The sequence below is a fragment of the Aythya marila genome (genome assembly GCF_965140915.1).
Source record: "Aythya marila genome assembly, chromosome: 11".
NCBI lineage: Eukaryota > Metazoa > Chordata > Aves > Anseriformes > Anatidae > Aythya > Aythya marila.
Window position 1 is genome coordinate 2,463,072 of NC_139052.1, and position 20,590 is coordinate 2,483,661.

Sequence of the window (20,590 nt, forward strand, 5' to 3'; positions counted from 1 at the left end):
AGTAAATTCTGGCTGTGACTGCATTTGTATAATACATAAAGAAAAATGGATGCCAGAAATTTTATCTGAGGCCTTAAACACAATACAGTTCAGGACTGCACACACAAGTTTTCTCTTTAATTTGTTCAACAATCAAGCTCGACTAAGACTCAACTGTTTGCAGACTTCTGCAATATTTTATACAGAGATCGATCTAAAGATGTAAAACAGCAATTTGTGATAATAAATCACTCTTATGTTACCTGGAAAAAAACACTGGACTGTGGTTTAAAAAAACAAAACAAAACAAAAAAAGAACTACGGGAGGTATTTCAGTGCTTATGGGAGCTGCCAGAGCAGCTCTCTACATAAACCACTACATGTTTGCATCTTGTGCTGCCCAGACTTCTGCTAAAACCTTGTTCTGCAGCTTATTGCTCCGTATCGCTACATCTTTACAATATATGAAACTGTCTTTGAGAACAGCATTCACAGTCATGTAGACAGGCCAGAAACACCTTTTTTTAAAACAAAACAACAACAACAAAAAAAAAAACCCTTCCTCGCTAACACTAAAAATCATCTTTGAGATATTTCAGGCTTTAGCTTATCACCTTAGGTAATTACAGTTCTTAGAAACGTTGACAACATAATTTCAAGTGCTCTTGTGCTTATTTTACTGTTAATTCTAATAACATTTCTTTTCTGAGGAGGAATGTGAAGTGCCTTCAGCTCTCAAGATTTTCAGCAAATGATTTGGGAGAATCATTAAGGGGCTGAACAAACCTGAAGCGGGAGCACATAAAGCTCCTGATGGTGAATGCCATCTATGCAGTGTATAAGCGTGTCTCAAACACCTGGTATTATACAAGAGAAAAATGCCACAGACACCCAAGCTAGTATTTCTCTTCCTATGGTCACTGCAAGAAAAGAACCGTTACAAAACATGACATTTGCTTCAGACTGCTGCCAGGCCTCTTAAAAATAAGCCAGAGCAAATTCAAGAAGTGCAACGTGAATGCAAAACACCCAACACTGAATCATTTTTGGGTGGACTCGACCGGGATGCCACAGCTGTGAGAAGCAGGGAAATCCCTGTGAAAGAGGAGCCACGTGGCTGGCAGGATCGCACGTGATGGAAAACCTTAACCAAGCCCTGGGCCTGCACAGCAATCCTGCTGCCAGAGCAGGGGGCGATCTGCAAGTGCCGAAGCACTCGGCCTTGGAAATGGTGTCACAGTCCAAAAACCCATCACTAGCCACTCACCTGCACCAACTGTGAGGTGCCAACGAGCCCAAGCGGGTGCGGTTACAGCCATCAGCCTCAGACCGAAGTCTGACTTTGAACTCCCAGGGGAGCAGCAGTACACAAACCAGACACCCCGCTACCTCCTCCTTGCTTCTCCTCTCTTGAAACGTTCCTTTTTCCAACGGGCAGACAGATACAAGCATACAGTTTCCAGGACTACTGAGGAACTGTCTGCACCTTGAAAATCTCCTTAAATTTATGCAGCAGTATCTATTTTTAATAGATATTGTAATTCCTCAGTTTTACTGTGGTGTGCCTTAAAAAACAAACCAGTAAGCCAGAGAAGGATGTGGGACGAGGGAAGGGCAGTTATTCTGGGAAAAACCACTTATGACCTAGTCCACTTTTTTGGTAAAAGTAGTCTACTCTATTACAAGGCTATTAAAAACCTGGCTGGGGCCTCCCATATGTAGCATTAGTATGCCACTTCTTCAGGGACAGCAATTCTTACCCTCCCCTGGATCTGTCACTTCTACTAAACTTCTGGTATTATTACGAGTGCCATGGATTCAATAAGAGTGCAAAAGAGGTGCTACCAGCAGCTCACCAACGCCTCAGTAAGCTGTACTGCAGCACCTTCCCTTAGGGGCCCCAACAGGAGACTTCAAATACTCTGTCGTCTGACAGGAACCTATAAAAACTACAGCGCAGCGTCATGGGTGAAAGAAGCACCAAAGACACCCACACTTGTGCTTGGTTCAGCTGATATCCCTGTCTCAGTTAAGCCATCCAGAAAATCTGGAAGTTAATTTGCCTTATTTTTTAAGATTCTAGGGGAAATGACAGTCTGTGCAGCTTTCCACAAGGCCTGAAAGAAGATCTCGTGCCAGGAATTAAAAACCATCGGCTGCTCGGGCAGTGATGTACTTTTATTCCAGTCCAAACCATCACAATAGTCATTGCACGTGCCTAGCCTTATTCCATCTGTGCACGTACCGAGCAGCCTGACGGAGACAGGTTTTGTCCCTCTCTCAGGCAGTCTGAAGAATCACCAGGAGCCTGGCTGTGCGACAGCTCTCTCGTTACAGTTCAGATTTACTTCAAGATTTAAGAACACAACCCCTAATGAAGCTGTGGAGCACTCAGACGTTGTCAGGCTTCCTGTGCACAAGCACACACGCCTTGGAAAGTACCTTTTTGAAAACCGGACCCACTCGAGCACTGCAATTTAAGAAATGCTTGTTTGCTTAAAAACTGCAAGCATCTGCTTTCCCTCTGCCCTTCATTCAGCCAGCCCGCAGTGCAGCTTGGAAGGCTCCCATAAACATCCCTGCCACCCAGCACCTTGTGGAGCAAAACAAGCTTCTGACAGCCCCAGACACGAGACACTCGCCTGAAGCGCTAAAATTAACGCTACTAGAGCACGAACGGCAGCGTGTGTTCACAACAGGGCTGTCCAAAACACTTCCCCCTCCTGGAGGGGGGCAGCGCGTCCAGGCTGACCGTGGCTGCTGGTGCGGCGTGGGCCTGGCGACAGCGGCCCCGCAGGCTCTGACCTTGAGTCACCCATCGGCCCTGGCCTCCGCGCCGAGTTTATTGCTTGCACGTGTGTTTTGTAACAGCCTGTCCCGCGTATTCTTAGAACATACTTTCCAGAGAAGCTCAGGGACAGGGCTCACCCTTCCACTCAGCGCCACTCCCAGCCCCCAGCAGGATCGCCCGGCTCCTCCACGCAGCCAGCGCCTGGGACGGCGGCCGGGGGCCCAGCTCTGCACTCGCACGCTCTAAAATCAGTGACCTGTGAGTCAGGACACAGAGCAAGGAATTACACAGAAAACAAAACACTGCGCTAAAAATAGCACGAAGAAGAATCAAAGCTTTTATCCAGCCCAGGCTCCAGGTCCTCCACGGGCTCTTTTGTATTTTGTGCAAAAACAACAGGCATCAGCAACGAGATGAACAAACAAAACCAAGCTTAGCTCCTCCTCCATCACTTACAGATATGTGTAACCAAAAGTACCCAGCAGGGGGAAAAAACGTGTTGAGTTTGAAGCCAACAGAAAATTTACACAGCAAATATACAACAACTTAAATCAGAAGCCGTCAAAATGACTTTTTCTTTTTTTAAAGGAGAAAATGCTCTAAAGCCATCTGCAGCTCTGAAACAACAAAGTCTCCATCTGCTACACATCGGCTACTAGCAGTTCAGACATCAAAGATTTGCCCACTTGTCAAGTTCAACAGCCACAAGTTACTCTGAATGCTGGAGCTGAGCATCAGACCAAAAAAAGCCCCTCCAAACATCACAAAACCCAAGTACCTGGCAGCCACGTTCATTGTGCCAAACCTCTACATTACCAAAAAGGATTATGCAGAGATCTTCCGACACAAATCCATAAGGAAAATAAGTTTCATTATTTTGAAGCAGCCACATCACATAATTTTGTTGTATTCTCTCTTCTTTTAAAGACTGTTTCTTCTTTTAAAGCGGAGATGAAAAGTGAAGTATAGAAGATTATAATAAAAACATTTTAAGTTTTAGGAATATACGACTATTAGGAATATACATGTATGACTACACTGACTATTGCTTTTAACAGCGGGTTTTTGCAGTCATTTATCTTCAAGAACTGACATAAAACATAGTTGAGAGATTCTCAGCATCGAACATTTAATCTCATCAACTGAACTAGTGGCTCATCTTGAAAGGACCAGAACCTGACACAGGGATCCAGGCATAATGCAGCTCGCCCTCTTCACCCCCAGAAGAAGGTGGAATTGAGTTCACCAGACTCTTCTTGCTGAGCTGACCAACCTGTGTGCCACCCTAGCAAATCGCATTTAGAGAGTAAAGCATGGGATCGCACCAGGCATGTGCCTTCATGTCCTTTGGATGGTCTCTGCACCCCCTCACACGCTTCTGGGAGCTCCCGCAACGCCAGGCACAGGTCACTGCCCCAAACAGCCCCTTCCCTGCTGTGCAAAACGCGACCCCTGGCACCCTCTGGCTCCTGGCTGGGGAGCCACACTGCACCCACATCCCCAGCGCGTGTATTTTGGCAGCAGTGCCCCAAGTTTTCCCCAGAGAGGAGTTCTTTCTAGTCCAGGCTGGAACGAAGCTAGAAGTACTCCCTGCCCGTGCCAGTGCCACTGCCCGGCAGCACCTCGCTTGCCTGCTCTGGGCAGCACCCACTGCACCCACATTTCCCATGGAATCCATCACTGAAAACAAGTGTGCAAAACACACAGAGGCATCCAGCCTTAAGAGGAAGGGATGTATGGCTAGTGCCTAACAGGAAAACATTTTCTCATTGTATTTTTTGACTCAATACACCTTTTTGCATTCCTCTGCTGATTTTTTTTTTTCCATAACAAAATACTGTTTTGTTTGTTTGTTTTTTAAAATAAACACTTTTGCACCATCTTCCATGGCTTGCCATCATTCCTGTTGTCTCTCACTATTGCAGTTAACATTTGCTTCCAATTAGCTTCCGACATTAATGCGTTGGAGTTTCAAGACCATTAATTGCCTGGACTTCACAAGTTACCCTCCAATTGGGAAGCACACACACGGTGCCAAAAACACCATTTATCAGTATTATCCCTTGTTTCCTTACAACCCTCCCTGTTGGAAACCTTGATTCTGTGTGATAGTTGCATAATGTCCGAGGTAAGGACAGTCTTTTTTTTTCCATGTTTGTACAACACATAGCAAAATGCAGTCCTGGGACCTGAACGTGCCTCTTAATTTGTATCCCAGAAAACAAATACTAACCACCAGGTAAGAATTCCAGGAATTTGCTTCCCTTCTCTTTGGAAGTAATATTATGGCTGAGGAGGCTGAAGAAGTCCCTGGTCCATTCAGGTAACCAAACACAGCAACACAATATTGCTCTCTGCAAATGCAGTTTGAGAGCATACGGGGCAGGTACACGTGTGTGTACAGGACTGTCTTCACCCTGTGGAGAAGCCACTAGCACAAAGTAAGATCAGCAGCCAAAAACGTAACTCACAAAAACAGCAACAGCTGAAGAAACTACTTATTTTGAGCACTGATAAAAACGAGCTTACAACAGGTTGTTTATGCTTCATAAGAAGTGACTCACATGCAGGAATACTCACTGATTTTGTCTGTGGCTTTCCCCGGGGAACAAACTAAAACCTGCCTCAGAAGCACTTTTCTCCAGTAGTTTCAGTGCTGTGAAGTTTAGACTACACAAATGCTCTTTTGGGAAACCTGCTCTAAAAAGAGATCTTGCCCATTCTAGCTCTAATTTCACTTGGTAGTAGAAACAGGAACTGCAGAATGACTCTGCTACAGCACATAGGAAAGTTAGCACTTGGTGCCCTAGCATCCTGCTCAGAACAGCCAGAGGCCAGCACCTCTGCAAAAAGAGCATGGACAGAGGAAACCTGCAGCAGTATTTTTCCAGAGTGCTCTGTCTTTAACAATGCACGGCTGATGCGGAAGTTTTTATATCACCAAAGGGGCACAGAAGGTCCTACCTTGCCCAGTGGTCAGAGCTTCAAACCCACCACCCCGTCCCCGCCTTGGCCACAAATGAAGAGCCACATCCATCCCATGAGCTACGGGTTCTACCTTGCTCCTCTACACCACACTCACACCAAAGCCAGGGTCCCCTACCTCCTCCTCCTCCCTTTTCCCCTTGCAATGCCCTTCTTACAGCAATAGGTCATTTTCATACGGAGTTAAATGAAAAGGATTCAGATGGATCTGCTCAGAGTTTCAATACAGAAGGTGATAATAATACTTTCACCGCCAGGCATTTTAAAGTATGCTGTACATTAGACATGTTTCAGAACGATCTTATAGGAAGCAAAATACACAAGGTCTCTAGGAATTCATATCCACGTTCTCTTAGTTTATGTTTCCTCCTCCAGCTGGTCTGCTTTGCCGTTTAAAATTTATTTTAATGTCATAAAACCAACAAGTCATCTTCAGTTCCATAAACTTTGCTAAAAATGGAAAAATGTGTTAGTTACCATGGGAACAGTGAGGAGTCGCTAGGTCAGGATGCAGAGAACTTCTCCTGTTCTGTCTGATCATTTGCATCAGAAGTTCAGTCATCTGTTATTAACTATTTAACAACAGCTGCACTTGTTATCTCTGGTGCCTGCTATTTAAGCTTGCAGAACCTATTGCCCCACCTGCAGCCCTTTTGTAAACTCCTAATTAACGTGAGTTTAATTCATCTGAGGGCTCAGTTTTCTCCCAGGCAGGATGATCACTATTTCTAGCCTTAGCTTGCTGGTCAATATTTTCCTTTCTCACCAAGGGAAAGGCGTATGCTTGTGCAGACACCCTCCTGGAAGCAGCAGCTTTATTGGTAGAGATGTCGGCCTGGAAAGAATTCTGTTGGAGGGTAGATGTGGCTGCATCCCTCCCGTTTCAGCACACCCCACTACATTACATCCCCCAGTTCCACAGCATCCCTCCGTCTTCTATACCTCATCTCCTCCACACCGCAGAAGGAACTAGCTTTGTAGTTTTACGTCAGAATACCAAGTGTGGACTCAGCTATGTGTTACTACCAAAGAAATGCTACCTTGTGTCCTCTAATTAAATCTGGATATTCATCTATATTCATCTACCAGCTGCATATGCTAAGAAAGCAAAAACTCAGCTCTCCTATTTGCAAGCTTGAAGTCTGTAGTTGAAATCTTCTCCCTTGACCTCACTATCTTCATTCAAATCCGTGTGACCTAAAACAAAGTACCAACTCCTGAATCTAGTCCTAGGGCAGCTGGCCAGACCTGTTGCTCTTCACTCATCGCACTCTCAAAAGAAAATTGGAGGCTACACACTGACAAAAAAGGAACAACATACAACTGTTTTTCTTTTACTGTTCCTAAAGCTACTTAACAGTAAAAAGAAATTAGTCCTGCTAGGAACACATACCAGGCCTTCAGCAGGAAGTCCTTGTTTCAGTCATTTAACGAGAAAGTACTGCGCCACATACACCAAAGCGTGCTGTTTACAGGTACAAGGTACAGGTACAGACAGCAAAGCTCAGACCCCCAAACTTATAAAGTGAAGGAAAACAAGTTGTAAAGTACTTATGTGGGAATGGAGAGAGAGCTTTGCAGAGTATCAGAAGGCTAAATCACAATCCAAATAAGAAGGGAATATTTTCCAGTCTAGTTGTTCGCTCAGACGGCGGGCACACCAACAACCTGATACCTGCACTAGCAATCTCAGCGCAGCAAGAACTGGTGCAGAGACAGCAGGGGCTAAGATGCCCTCTCAGATTCTACTGAGATGAGAGATTTGGCAGATGAACGTACATGTGCGTATGACAGATCTAATACAATAGCAATGGCTTAGGGCACCATGTGATAGTGTATCACAAGAAAACAAAATTTCATTACTTCTGGTGCCAAAGAAGAAGATGCAAATAAACAGGCTAGACCATCTAAAAAGGCTTCTCTTTGGCCAAGTTCAGGAAAAGTATCTATTAAGAGATACTCAACTTCCCAAGTGCAGGCTTTGTGAATTACACCCAGGGCAGCTTTCTGACTATCAAACCCCATCTCACTCCAGAGATTTGGTTCAACTCCAAGAAGCTATCCAAACACTGATGGCACATCTAAGCCCAAGATAAATACAGCCACACTGAGGAAGAACTATTAAGCACGTTTTCTGTCCACATGTAAGCATGTGAGGCACTTACTAATGCTGTTGGGCTGCCTTTTTTTTTTTTCCAGAATACCTGAAAAACAAGAAAGTGAGAAACAAACCAAAAAGCGCAAATGCACTGTTAATAACAAAGTTTTAAGAGAATATTCACAAGGAGAGAGATAGAAACACTCAAAAATTCAAGAATTTTATTTTAATGGATAACACATGAAACAGTAGATACGTAGTATGTGGGTTAAGCAGGAGCTGATACTCTTGGAACTTTATTACAACCACCACGTCAGATAGAAATCACACCTACAAGCTGAAACTTTTGCAGCACTGCTGCTAGAACAGAACTAGCTATCCAGTTACTTTAAAAAAAAAAAAAAAAAAAAAACACAGAAAAAAAGCATAGGTCTTGTTAGGAAGTATCCTCAGGTGAGGAATGTAGATTACGAATCTCATTATTTTATCCAAAATAAAGACAAAACAAAAACCCCATGTAAAATCTGACCTGTAGAACTGTAGTTTCTTTCTGCATTCATCTTCTCTTTAAGCTTTCTTACTTCATCTCTCAAAACTCTTTGATGTTACAACCTGTTCATCGCCATCTAAGCGGTGGGTAATATATCTTGTGGAACTCTGTCAGAACATGTTTGACCACCCAAAATCCTCCTCCTAGCTAGCGAGGCTACGTTCAGCTTCAGGAGGTTTCTTTCAGTATTTGCAGTCCACATTTAGTGCATGGAGTGGAGGAAAAGAAGTAAGGCTAGCAGATCAAAGGCAGAGAGTACACTTCTTCATCAGAAACGCAAGGGTCTCAGAAAGAACAGAGATGAAATTGATGATGAAGCAGCATGAAGCTCCTCAGGTAATTTTTCCAATGCTATTAACCTTCACCTACAAGGTCTGCCCTTAAGTGGTTAAACAGTAACCTGCAAAAGTAAAGAAGTTACAAAAGAGACAAGGCATACTGCTCATTGAAAAAGCTCTGGGAGAACGGCCAGGCCCACAGAACTGTTTTAAACTTTATTTAGAGGGATAAACGAGAACATTACAACTCCCGAGCTGTGCAAGAGACTGCTCGCTTTAAAATGGATGCCAGAGCCCAGTACTGAATTGGGAACGTGTGAGGAGGTTGTGCCGATGGTTTTAGAGCAGAGCTGTCTCCCGCAGCACAACCCGGCCGGTAACGAGCAAGCCACGCCGCTGGGCCTTCACAGCTCCCTCACAGCCGGAATGTACGGGCTCAGCAGTCTCGGTTCGTCTCCCCCCCTGCTAACCCTTGGTGACCGGCCGCACAGGTGCCAGGCAGCAGGCGTTCGACGAGCACAGGGCCAGCCCCTGCCCGCACACAGCGCCCAGCGCCCGGCCCGGCCCCCCCCGCCCGGCCGCCCCCGCACCCACCTGCGCCGCGCGTCCCTTTGTCCCCGCCGCGCACCATCCCGGCAGCGGCAGCGGCAGCGGCCGAGCCCGTGCCCGCCGCGGGGGCGCGCAGCGGGGCGCGCGGCCGGCAGGCAGAGTAGGGGCGCGCATAGCAACAGCGCCCCGCGCCCATTGGCCGCGCCGCCGCCCGGCCCCGCCCCCGTCCCTGTAACGCTCGGGGGACGCGGCGCGCGGCCCGGCCGCCTCAGGCACGGCGGGGCCTCGGCGGGGCCGTGACCCCAGGGCAGGGCTGGGCAGCGGCCGGCCCCGGAGCAGCCACCCCCAGCCCAGCGCCGCTCCGCTCCGCGGCAGCTCCGTCCCGAGGCGCTCACCGGCAGCGGCCCCGCGTGGGGCCAGGCGCCCAGCCTCGGCCTGCCGAGGGCCGCGCCCCGGAGGAGCGAGGCGCAGGCCTGACCCCCGGCAGCACAGGGGGCTTCAGGGCACGGCGCGTGTACGCAGCCCGGCTGCAGACAGCACGAGCTAAAACCAAAATACGCTTCTGACGGCGTGCCCTTTGTTTTAAAGGATCGTTGGGGGTGACATTGTTCATCCGCCGAACACGAGAAGAATCTTCTGAAGCAGCAGCCGGGGAGCAGGAGGCTGCAGAAGCCCAAGGCCGCGGGGCTGTCGTGGCGCAGCAGGGGCACCGCGGGCAGCCCCTCCCAGCACACAGCGACCTCCGCACCGCCAGCGGCTGCTGAAAGCCCCCGAGCTGCCGCTCAGTGAAGGTGCTAGCAGTTTCACCGGGATTTTAAAAGGAAGAAGTATCAATGCGTGGCATGAAGCTGCTCACCATTTCATACTGGAAGCTTAACTGAGGATGAGTAGAGCTAGTTTATAAAAAACACACCCAAATCAGAAATCTGAAGGCCATTATGTATTCTGGGATGGGAGGCAAGAACATAAGATGCCTTTCAAGCATTGCCACTTAACCTTTTCTAATTGATCCAAAATCTTTTCTCACAGAAACTCTTGTAAAGCCAGTGTGACTGTGTAGGAAGTGACCAAAGGCAGTACAAGAACAGCCAATTTTAATGAGCTTCACTCGATGTAAGATGAGGCAGGTTTGTATTCTGGCAGTTTTACTCTGAATGCATTCAACTTTTTTTCCCTTCACATTCCCCAGCCTTCCAGCCCCTCACACAAAGATGGACTTACCCTTTGCATCCTCTTTTAAAAATGGCTCTCCACTGCAGAGCTTTTCTAGTGTTATCAACTATTCCTCCCGTCTCCGCTTCATAAACTGGCTGCTTGTTTTTACTCATTCACTTTTTACCAGCATGAACATGACTAAAACGGGACTCCCATCCCTTCCTTGCATTGGTGTGGTGTAAGCAGCCACCGGCCTGAACACCTGACCAGGAGCACTGCTAGTGGTGCAGTTTTGGTAGCTGTCAGCATCCAGCCCTTTTCCCCACTCCCAGTTCTCCAGATACTTTGTTTCTCACAGCCTCTTCATGGCTAACAAAGTGTCTGCCCATCTGAATGGCCTACCATTCACAAGGCCCAAGCTGAGTTCCCCCTCAAAGCACAGCAAAACAAAGCCACACTTCATTAAAAGGCATCTGAAGTGGGAAGCTTGGCATAGCAAATTCGCATAAAGAGTCTTGTTTAAAAATTTTTACAGAAAAGAAAGACTTACTTTTGAGCGGTATAAGAGTTGATACTGATCCCTTTGACCTGACCATGCACTCCCAGTTCGTGCTGGTCCTGGCAACTTTGCCCTAGTCAGTAAGAAACTCCCCCTCCTTTACTCCACATCACTGGAATATTTATGAAAGCTCTTCTCCTCCTGATCCATCGGTTCTCTTCTCTCCTTCCCCCAAGTCAAGCTACTTGATAAGAGTTAAAAGCCGAACTAAAAGCCGTGATTAACAAGGGCAAGCAAACAGGAGGCATCAGCCCAACGTATCAAAAAATCACTATGCTCACACAGAAGTTATGTCCTCAGTGACTAGTCACCACAAACATTTACTCAAGTGTTTTTCTTAACCACCCTCAGCCCTTCCAAATCTGCAGACAAAGCTTTCTACCAAACTTGCTGGCCTGCTTGGAAGTGCGAATTTTAATCATGGTTGCACTTGGGCTAGTGCCATGGCAGGAAACCAAGAGCAATGCCTGGCTGGGGAGAAGGGCTTCCATACTCTGAAGCAGAGCACGCTGACCACGGCAGCTCTTCTTGCACCTCTCCTCCTCTCTCCCCTGACCCTCAGAAGAAGTCCCCACACCGCCACACCACCACCTCCCCCAGTGGTACTGACCACGCTGTGGGTATTAGCTAACACTCACCAGCTTCAATTCTTCACCAAAGTCCTCTTTCTCCCCTTCCGTCCCCCCACAGTACCTGATGACAAGATGATACTTGCACAGCACCCTGAGAAAGGAGCTTAATTTATTGCAGCATAGGGAACTGTGAAACATGCCCTAGAAATCTTGAGGCCTCATCAGTGGGCAAAAGGAATCCCTGCACGCACGGCACCTGCAATAGGTTAAACTAGTACAAGCAGTCACCTGCGTCTCACTGAGGAATTTCACAACCTACAAAGGACCTACTTACCAGCCTGGTTCCCAGAAATCCCAACGGAAGTCACCAACTTCACAGGATGCGCAATGTAAAACTGAGGACATGGCACACGCCACCAGAGAGGCCTTCTTTCGGAAAGTTCTCTTTACTTCAGAATACATTTTTATTATACCTCAGAAAGAAACCTGTGACTGTGCACTTACAGCCATCCCACCCTGCAAGGAACAAAGCCACACTTAAGAGGTTTGGGAAGTCTTTTAGAGGAGTGCATCCATCACAAAGAGGCGACTGGGTACTACCTGCCTGGATGGAGAGCGTGGATGTCCCAGCAAAATGAAAAATGGTCAAGTCAAAATAAACTGGGGGAAGCTGAAGAACTCCCCTTATTGCTCTTAAGAGAAACAAAGATGCCCAGAAGACTTCTCAGTATGACTACTTTGTTCACGTCTGTTTATAATAATGAATCTCGCATTCAGAAGGGACACGGAAGTTTCATTATTAGCGCATGTACGTGGAGTGCTTCATTCCTTGCGTGCTCATTTGCCTCCACAGCTCCCCCCTGCAAGTCATCCCTGACAACGTGCTATCCCATCACATCTTTTGAGTCAACAAAACCTAGTAAATTCCATTCCAGATACCAACTTTAAGCAATTTTGGTCCAAAAGCTGACATTAAAAGGTGAAGTACCAACCATCAGTGAAAAGAACTAGTTCTTCTTTGTTACGTGGGCCTGACATCTGAATACAAGTGAGCTAAGTAAAAAGCACTTGATTTGGTCACCGTAGCACTGCAATGTTAAAAAAAACAGCTTGAGAATTATCAAGGCTACCGTACAACTTAATTATATGCTTATGAACAGCCTTTAAAAACAATTACAAATTGCTCTTCTGATCTTGGCAGAGTTACACTTACAGATCAGCTGTACGCGGCCCAGGCTGAGCACAAACAGCCACATCCATCCCACCCTGAACAGGACAAGCAGAAAAAGGACTATGGAATGAACACCAAGTCTTCCAAAGTCCAACTGTATTTGCATTCACCTAGGCATATAGACATGCTGAATTGCCTATTAATACACGAAGTTTTGTGCTCAGTGGTACAAAGGTGACTGTGCAATTGTACACGCACGCCTAATGCATTTGAAGCTTAAGAACAAGCTTCTGCCCAAACATTAAATACAAATGACCTGCAAAGACTGAACAATTGAGCACCACCTTCAAAGACAATGAAGTGAAACACCTTTAAAATCTAAAAGCCAGCTTGTAAGTATCACATCAGGATGGAGAATTTATTAAAGCTGTCACTACAGATAAACTACAAGACCTTATTGACCAGAAGAACAGCTGGTAATTGCTGGACTGGTATCTTAAACCTGTTGCTGATAGAACAAACCCTATGGCTATTCCGCCACCATTTAACAGTTGCTATTAGAAGTTTGTCAAAACAACAACAACAAAAAAACGTTCTGTAAAGAGTGAAGTAGAGCAAGTTCTTTCAACAGATGTTACATAGCCGGTTTGTTCCCTGCAGTTAATGTTTTCACAGAAAATTTCTAATTTTAATAAGCAGAATTTCATTTGGCAACAAGCTCACATCTCTCATGAGAATTTGTATTTATAAATGTTAGCTTATTTTTAAAAACATTTAGAAGCTGGCAGACCTCGGATCCAATAATAGTTTCAACACTGCCCTTAACTAAAATCCCATCTAATATGTTTCAGCCCAAGCATCTCATCTGGCAAGCCAAAGTTTCTCACTTCAGCAAGTGAAGAATACAGTCAGAAAGGTCAGTTATATAGCCCAAGCCTTGGCACAGCCACAAGACCCAAAATACCCCCGTAAATGCTTCTCAGTGTCAGTTTCGTCAACAGGAGCCCCTCCGAAAGTGGCGAGTAGGGACAACACCAGCCAACCACCACCACCAAAATAGCTTTTTCTAGTCTGGTTTGTTTTCCCTGAGGGACAGACAAAGAACAACCACTACTGAACACCGGTAACAGCTCTCTTGCAGCACAAGAGCTGGTCCTACAGCGAGGACCTGCCTCACTATTGCTATCTAGGCACACATTGCAGAGCAGGGAGAAAAACCTTAACATAAACAGGTATTTCAAATCAAAACTTAAGGTTTTCTGATTCTGCAAATGAGTACCACTAGATTTATTTTTGGAAGAAGAAAGATGAACACCTGAAAGCTAAGAATTCCCTTACATGTTTTTTTTTTTTCCAAGTGGAAATTTAAGAGCATATATTCCTATTTCCTGCAGGCAAGGACAGAATAATATTGGAAGAAATCTAGACTCAACTAAAAGGGAAAAAAAGAAAAAGCTTACATTCCTGTTCACTTATCCTCTTTCACTGTGCCTGCACATTACGTGCTCTCAGGACAAATCTGCTCCCCCCAAAGATGAGGTGGATGGCTTCATGCCGTACAAAGGGAGTCTGAGTGTAATATCCTGACCACCTGCCAGCATGGTTTATTTGTTTAATCCTAAACAGTTTTAGTCTCTTTTAAAGAATAAGCTGTTTTTATTTGAAAGTAATCTAGGTAGGAAAAGCAGGCACATACCCACCCTTTCCTGCCCTTGGCTGCTCGCCCCCCTCTCTTCACGCATCTTTCCGTGGCCGAGACGTGCTGGAGCACAGCAGGGTATTAGGGTATTTCTGCCAGAAACGCTTCCTCCTGGGCCAGGAAGCGGCGTCACCTCCCGCTCATTATCACACAACCTGCACTTACCTGTGGCAGCCCTGCCAGGAGCATTGCTGAAACACCTTTAGGGTGACAGCTCGGCTGAGCAGGAAGTACCTCATTGCCAGTTTATTACTTTGTTTACTGTCTGCATCCTTCTACCACCAAAAAAAGTTAAGTGCTTTGCGACGTTTCGCCGAGAAGATTTTATAAAATTAAAGTGTCTGTATCGCAGCGCAAAACGGAGCACTGGAATACCACTCATCCCTTTTCAAGAGGTATTTTCACTTCTGGATCCACACAGTCTGCAACACATATTTGCAAACAAGTTTTCCACAAATGTTTCCATGGAAGAGCTAATACAGGCTATAAAACTAAGTTTTTTGCTTTTTCTTTTAAACCAAGGACCTTACCTGACCTCCTAACTTAAACTAACTCCACAACCCCTCACTCACTTCCTTCAAGAACACACGCCCGCCCCATTCTTCCTCATAAGATTTGAAGAAGAGCATTCAAATCAACTTTTCAGCTTCACCAGTTTCCCCTCCAGCTTTCCTCGCAGATACACCCAGAGCTCCTTCGGGTGTGTTCCCAAAATGAGGCAGTAACCAGCAAGGTGCTTAACCAAAGAGTTAGCTTTCCATACCAAAGCACCCAACAAGGTGCAAGAAAGTCTCTTAACCCAGTTACTGCAAACAGACCCAGAGGCATGTATCTGAGTTTGACTTGCAAAGAAGGAAGGAGAGGAGAAGAGGCAGTCTTCTGACTGATTGTTCCTCTCTTGTAGGCAGAAAGCCATTTCCTTAAGTTAGGACAGTCTCAAGGAGGGGACTGATGCTTCGGAATGTAAAACAACTGCTTTTTGCTTGATTTGTAAGTGAGAACGGAACAGTCTCTACACAGACAAAGTGTATCAGAAGAAGAAATAAAGCAAGGTAATAAAAAGTAAGAAAAGACTAGAATAAGGTGATAAAAACCTGCCATAATGAATTCAAAGACAAACAAGCCTGTCCTCCTCCTCTAACTGATCCTTCATGCAGGGCCGGGGGCGGGGGGGGAGGAAGGAGCAGCAACTCGGAGCCATTTAGACCATCGTAAGACTTCTGATGTCGTGTAACATTCCCACAGTAAAAATATCACTACGCTGTCGATTCATCTAAACCACAAGATTTTTTCCAGTTGTGCACCAAGTGTACTCTGAGGGTACAAAACAAGCCCTCCGAGTTTGGCAGTATGCTATCGCCCTGACATTGTGCAATGTTTTCATTAACTCCGGTGGTGAAACAGCGTGTTTATACAGTTTATGAACAAAGCTCAACGGGAAGAGTCTGCGAGCACTCTGCTGTGAATTCTAGCTCTGTCTTCCAAACTCAATAAGCTGGGGAAGCGATCTGAAGTCATCAGAGTCGAGTTCAATAGAAGCAACAGCAAAGCTTTGTACTTGAGAAAGGAAACAGAGGTCCAAACACGCGACACGAGGCAGCTGACCAGGCAGCTGTACTGCAGAGCTAAATTGTGATGGTATCAGGAATCACAGCGAGGTAAGCTGATACGTTCTTACTGCAGAAAGACAAGAAACAGAACGCAACCTTACTCCAAAAGCACTGGAAGAAAGAGAAAGTTCCCTCTTTTCACTGGTGCTGGTGAAGCCTCAGCTCAAGCAACGCGTCTGCTGTGTGTTAAGATGCTTCAACACTTCCCTTTAAGGGTGCCACCGTCGGAAAGGCAGCGCCAAGCAGCCAGCAGCAGCTTGCTTACTGCATCGCCCAGACCCGGAACAGAGGGAGTTACATGGACGTGCCCAGAGCAGCCACTGCCCTGCACGCCGACACCCCACCTGACGGGCGGTCACGGGACATGCCCTGCACGTGCACGGCAAAGGAAGACATCAGCTTTGAAAGCGCAAGTAAGAACGCGGCCACGTCTCTTCCTGACTCACCAAACTGCTCCATGGCTTTGCCTTACAGCACCCCACACCCTACTTCCTCCACACTGCTCTCAAACATTGAAAATTGCAGATAAAAACGTGCCAACTTTCCTTATTGTAAAGAGAGGTGGTAAGTTTACCTTTGGGCCAGATTTCTTTGCTTAACAAAAACTTCCCTTTTTCTTTATTTTTTTTCTCACCTCCTTAAGCTGAAACATTCAACAACATTTCTCCCCCTGTTAGAGGTGTGGTTGCAAAATTAGATTTCCCCTTTCCTCCCCTGCACCACCCATCTCTGCTGGTAACAGCCAGAGTCTTACTGGTACAGTAAGGCTAACCAATAGCATCTCCCAGCGCATCTGGGCATTACATCTTCAGTATAGTTTTAAGTGTAATTCTAATTACAAGGGCCACACGCCTCGGATCTGAGCAAATTCTGATATAATTGTGCAAATGAAGAAAAAATATCAAGTCTTTTCATGTCTGTTTCTGTTTCCCATGCTGTGTGGATCTGCAGCCTTCTCAGGGCTTGCGGGCCTGCAGGAAGGCAAAGGCTGGCGAGCTGAGTGGTCTGCCTCCCCTCTGCCCTCTGCTATTAATTCACCCCGACTGGAAGCAGGTGACTGCACACTTGACTGCTCGTATCCTGGGGTGCAGCTGCTATGCAGAGAGCAGCACACGTAAACATTTGCATGATTCGTGCCTCTGCGGGCCGCATGTGGCATTTAGGCAGCACTTTCACAACCCCCTTTGTGCATGGTATTACTCTATGACATTAGCACACAGCTAAGCTGCAGGCATTGACTAAAATGGCTGGAGGTACTCGCCAGTGTTTGCCAAGATCAATGATTTACTTTAAGATTTTTGTTAGTTATCTTAAAAGAATTAAGACATTCCTTCTGGTACATTTCATGCTCCTTGCCATAGAGGTTTTATAATGGATAGGACTCTAATTAATTAACCACTAGCTTCTGGGGGAGGGGGAGCAAAAACTAGCAACTTGCTTACTTAATAATGTTGGTTCCCTCCACACGAGATTAGTTTAAAAAGGCATCTGATCACTTATTATACAGCAGCTAAAGGTGTTCTCATTGTTCTAATATTTTCTGCCTAAAGATCAAAGAATAGAATAGACAAAGGTCATAGGGAGGTTTTAGATTGCTACAGCAGAATATTTTAAAGCTGCAAATATTGACTTGGGTTTTATCTGACGTTGAAGTTTTCTTCCACCTCGACAATAGGTAGTTTTCAAACTTCAGTTTCTAATATTAAAACCTAGAGAGATTCTAAAAACAACCTGCTTTGATGCAGTCAGTCGTGAAGTTTTAAGCAATTAAGGAACAAGAACAGCAAAGAGGAAAGCTCATTTCACTCCCCCAGTATTTAAATCACATTAATTTATGCAAACATTCACAAATCAACCCTGTCCTATGTACGTGCTATTGTCACAGCACATAATCGTTACAGCACATACATCCATAAAATCCACGTAAGAGTGGTCAATTGTGCAGTGTGTCTGTTAGCAAACGTGTCATTAACGAGCCTAATTAAGATGGCTATGTCATGTACGTGTTAGCCTTTAACAGATGGATATCTAAACTATATTGAGGTGTTTCTCAAAACACCAGAGCGATTATAACACAAAATTAATGTGTTTTTAAAACTGAAAGCAACCAGGTAAACAATAGAATCATCAAAACTTTAAGAACCCCAAATATCTAAGCGAGGATGTATTTTAATTAACGCTCACAGTTACACCATATGCCCAAATAATAAGATTTGCCTTTTTTAAAATATTCTTGCTCTAACAGGAATCAATAATTGCTGCTCGTGTGGTTCAAAATAGAAGTCATGACATATTTTCAACTCTAGGGGCATCAGCAGCTGTTGCTACACTGCAAAAAGAGCTGAAGTGTTATAAACACATACGTAGACAGGCGACTTTATTTTTCTGCAAAACCAGACGCCAGTAAGCAAGGCAAGGACAGCAACCAAATGACCATGAAGAAAAAAAAAAAAAAAAAAAAAAAAAAAAGAAAAGAAAAGAGTATCTTAGCAGGCTTGTTCTGGTGCATCTCCTTCATAACCGGCACAAAAAAACATTGCTGGATGAAAAACAAACGCACCAGATGTAAGTTGTGGCTATTTTCAGGGCATTGTGCAGCGACCCTGGCGTTTGTGTCCAGGTACTGACAGTGCCTACAGATGCCCGATTTGCCTTTGCTCGGCTCCTGACCCAGCACTGCAGCCCTGTGCTGGCTGTACCCGACCTACGGACTGCACCACCGCCAGAGAGAAAGGGGCTTGTTTGCTGTTTTGTCTCGTCTTCATCAAACCGCGGCAGGGCACAGACGCAGCGCGGTGATTACCCCCAGAGCCGCGCTCCCGCAGCGCTCCCCGAGCTGAACCCGGGCGGCTGTGCCCGCTCCCTCCCCGGCGCCTCGGCGGCTCGTTTACCTCGCTCGGGCTTCATGTTCTCCGCTCCTCCGGCGCTCGGGGACGAGCTCGGCCGATCCGCCCGCTGTCCCGGCGAGATTTCGGGGCTGCGGACACCGCCGGGCGGCCGGGGCTGCCGAGGCGGCGCGGCTAGCGGCCGGGCCCCCCGGCTGGCATGGCTGCGGGCAGAGCCGAGCCTCCCCCGCCCCGCCGGGCTGTCCTGCCGTGACACGGCGGGGGGCGGCCCTATTTATAACCTGCCGGGGCCGAGCCCCGCCGCGCCGAGCCCCGGCTCGCCCCCGGCCGGCCGCGCCTCTGAGTCACGGCGCCGCGGGCGCTGCCGGCCGGGCGCTGCCCCCCTCCGGCCGCTGCGAGGCCCCGGCCCCGCTCCCGGCCCCGCTCCCGGCCCCTCAGCGCCCGGCGGCTGGCGGCGGGGCTCCAAGCGGCGCCTCCATCCCCGGCCCCGCCGCCGCCCGCCCCCGCCTCAGCCGCGGCCCTGCCTCCGCCTCCTCCTCGCCGCCTGACTGACGGGCGGGCGGGACGACGGGCGGGCGACCGCCCCCCTCCTCCTCCACCGCCTCCTCCTCCCCGCCGCCGCCGCGGTGCGGGCCGCGCTCATCCCATCCCATCCCAGCCCCCCCCCCGGCCGCCTCACGGCCCCGCAGCCCGCCGAGGGGGGGGGGGGGGGAGCGCGGGGGCGGCGCCGCCCTCCCGCGGGGCCCCGCCGAGCCCCGGGCCGGGCCGAGCCCGCCGCCCGCCCCACGTGCCCCGCGGCAGCCAATCGCCTGCCCTCACTTCCGCCCGCCGCCGCCGCGCGCGGTTGCCATGGCAACGCGGCTCCGCCGCGGCCTGCTCCTCCCCGCCGGCCCCGCGCTCACCGGCCCCGCGGGCGCCGCCTTCCCCCGCTGCCGGTGCCCCTCCAGGGCCGTGCGGCCGCTGCGGGCACCGGCGTTATAGGCGCGCAGACGCGGAGCTGTGAAGTGCCCCCCGCTGGGCCGCCCTGCCCGAGGAGCCGTGAAGGAGGGCGGGCCGGGGCCGTGTCCTCCGCCCTGCCCCGGCACCGGCACCGGCCGCGCTCCGTGGCCGCTTCCCGCTCGCTTCACACCGCGATGCCGTGCTGGGCAGGGAGGCGCCGAAGCCGGCCGGGCTGCGGTTACGCAACGCGTTAACCCGGCAGAAAGTCGGGTTTCTCCAGAAGGGACGGGCGGGCTCCGTCCCTCGTGCGAGGCCCGTGGGCCGGCACGGCAAAGCGCGTCAGGAACCTGCTCTGCTGAGCCAACCTCCCCCTGGCCGGCTCCGGCAGAGCCCAGGGGCAAATCGCTGCTGCTAGCACAGGCAGCCGGGATCGCCGCCCGCTCAGGTGTGCCGGGATCCCTGCATGTGCTTAGGATCAGCGCAGCCACCTTCCTCTCACAGACCAGATCTGCCACGGATGCTGCACAGCACGCATGAATTCATTACGACTCCATTCTACGCTGTTTGCCTTATGTAAACCATGCCTGTTTCCCTCTCTTGTTTATCGGATGTACAGCTTTATACGGGGCAGGTGCTTCAGGGAATAAACTGTCCGGTAAACATCTCTCTGCTCAGCCATACCCCGGTACGTAGGCCAGGAGGAGTATCACATGCAGTGCTTTGATACTACACTCAAGTACATGAGTGTCACTTCTGTTGCCGTGTGACTCCTGCAGACGTGTTTGGCAATTACAGACCTCAGCTCTCTG

General features: G+C 48.2%; 1 protein-coding gene across 2 annotated transcripts in view; it reads right to left on the reverse strand.

The window, feature by feature from the left end:
- Positions 1-19,273, reverse strand: part of ATOSA (atos homolog A) — a 43,826-nt gene extending 24,553 nt beyond the window's left edge. The window contains exons 1-2 of one of the 2 annotated variants that reach the window (XM_082769184.1): positions 9,276-9,401; positions 8,383-8,803 (exon numbers count right to left, since the gene is read on the reverse strand). In XM_082769184.1, coding sequence (XP_082625310.1) covers positions 8,383-8,413 — 31 coding nt within the window. In that variant the 5' untranslated portion in view covers positions 8,414-8,803; positions 9,276-9,401. Of the gene's footprint in view, positions 1-8,382; positions 8,804-9,275; positions 9,402-18,887 lie in introns of those variants that run through there. The other variant, XM_082769185.1, reaches the window with a different exon arrangement.
- Positions 19,274-20,590: the final 1,317 nt, after the last annotated feature.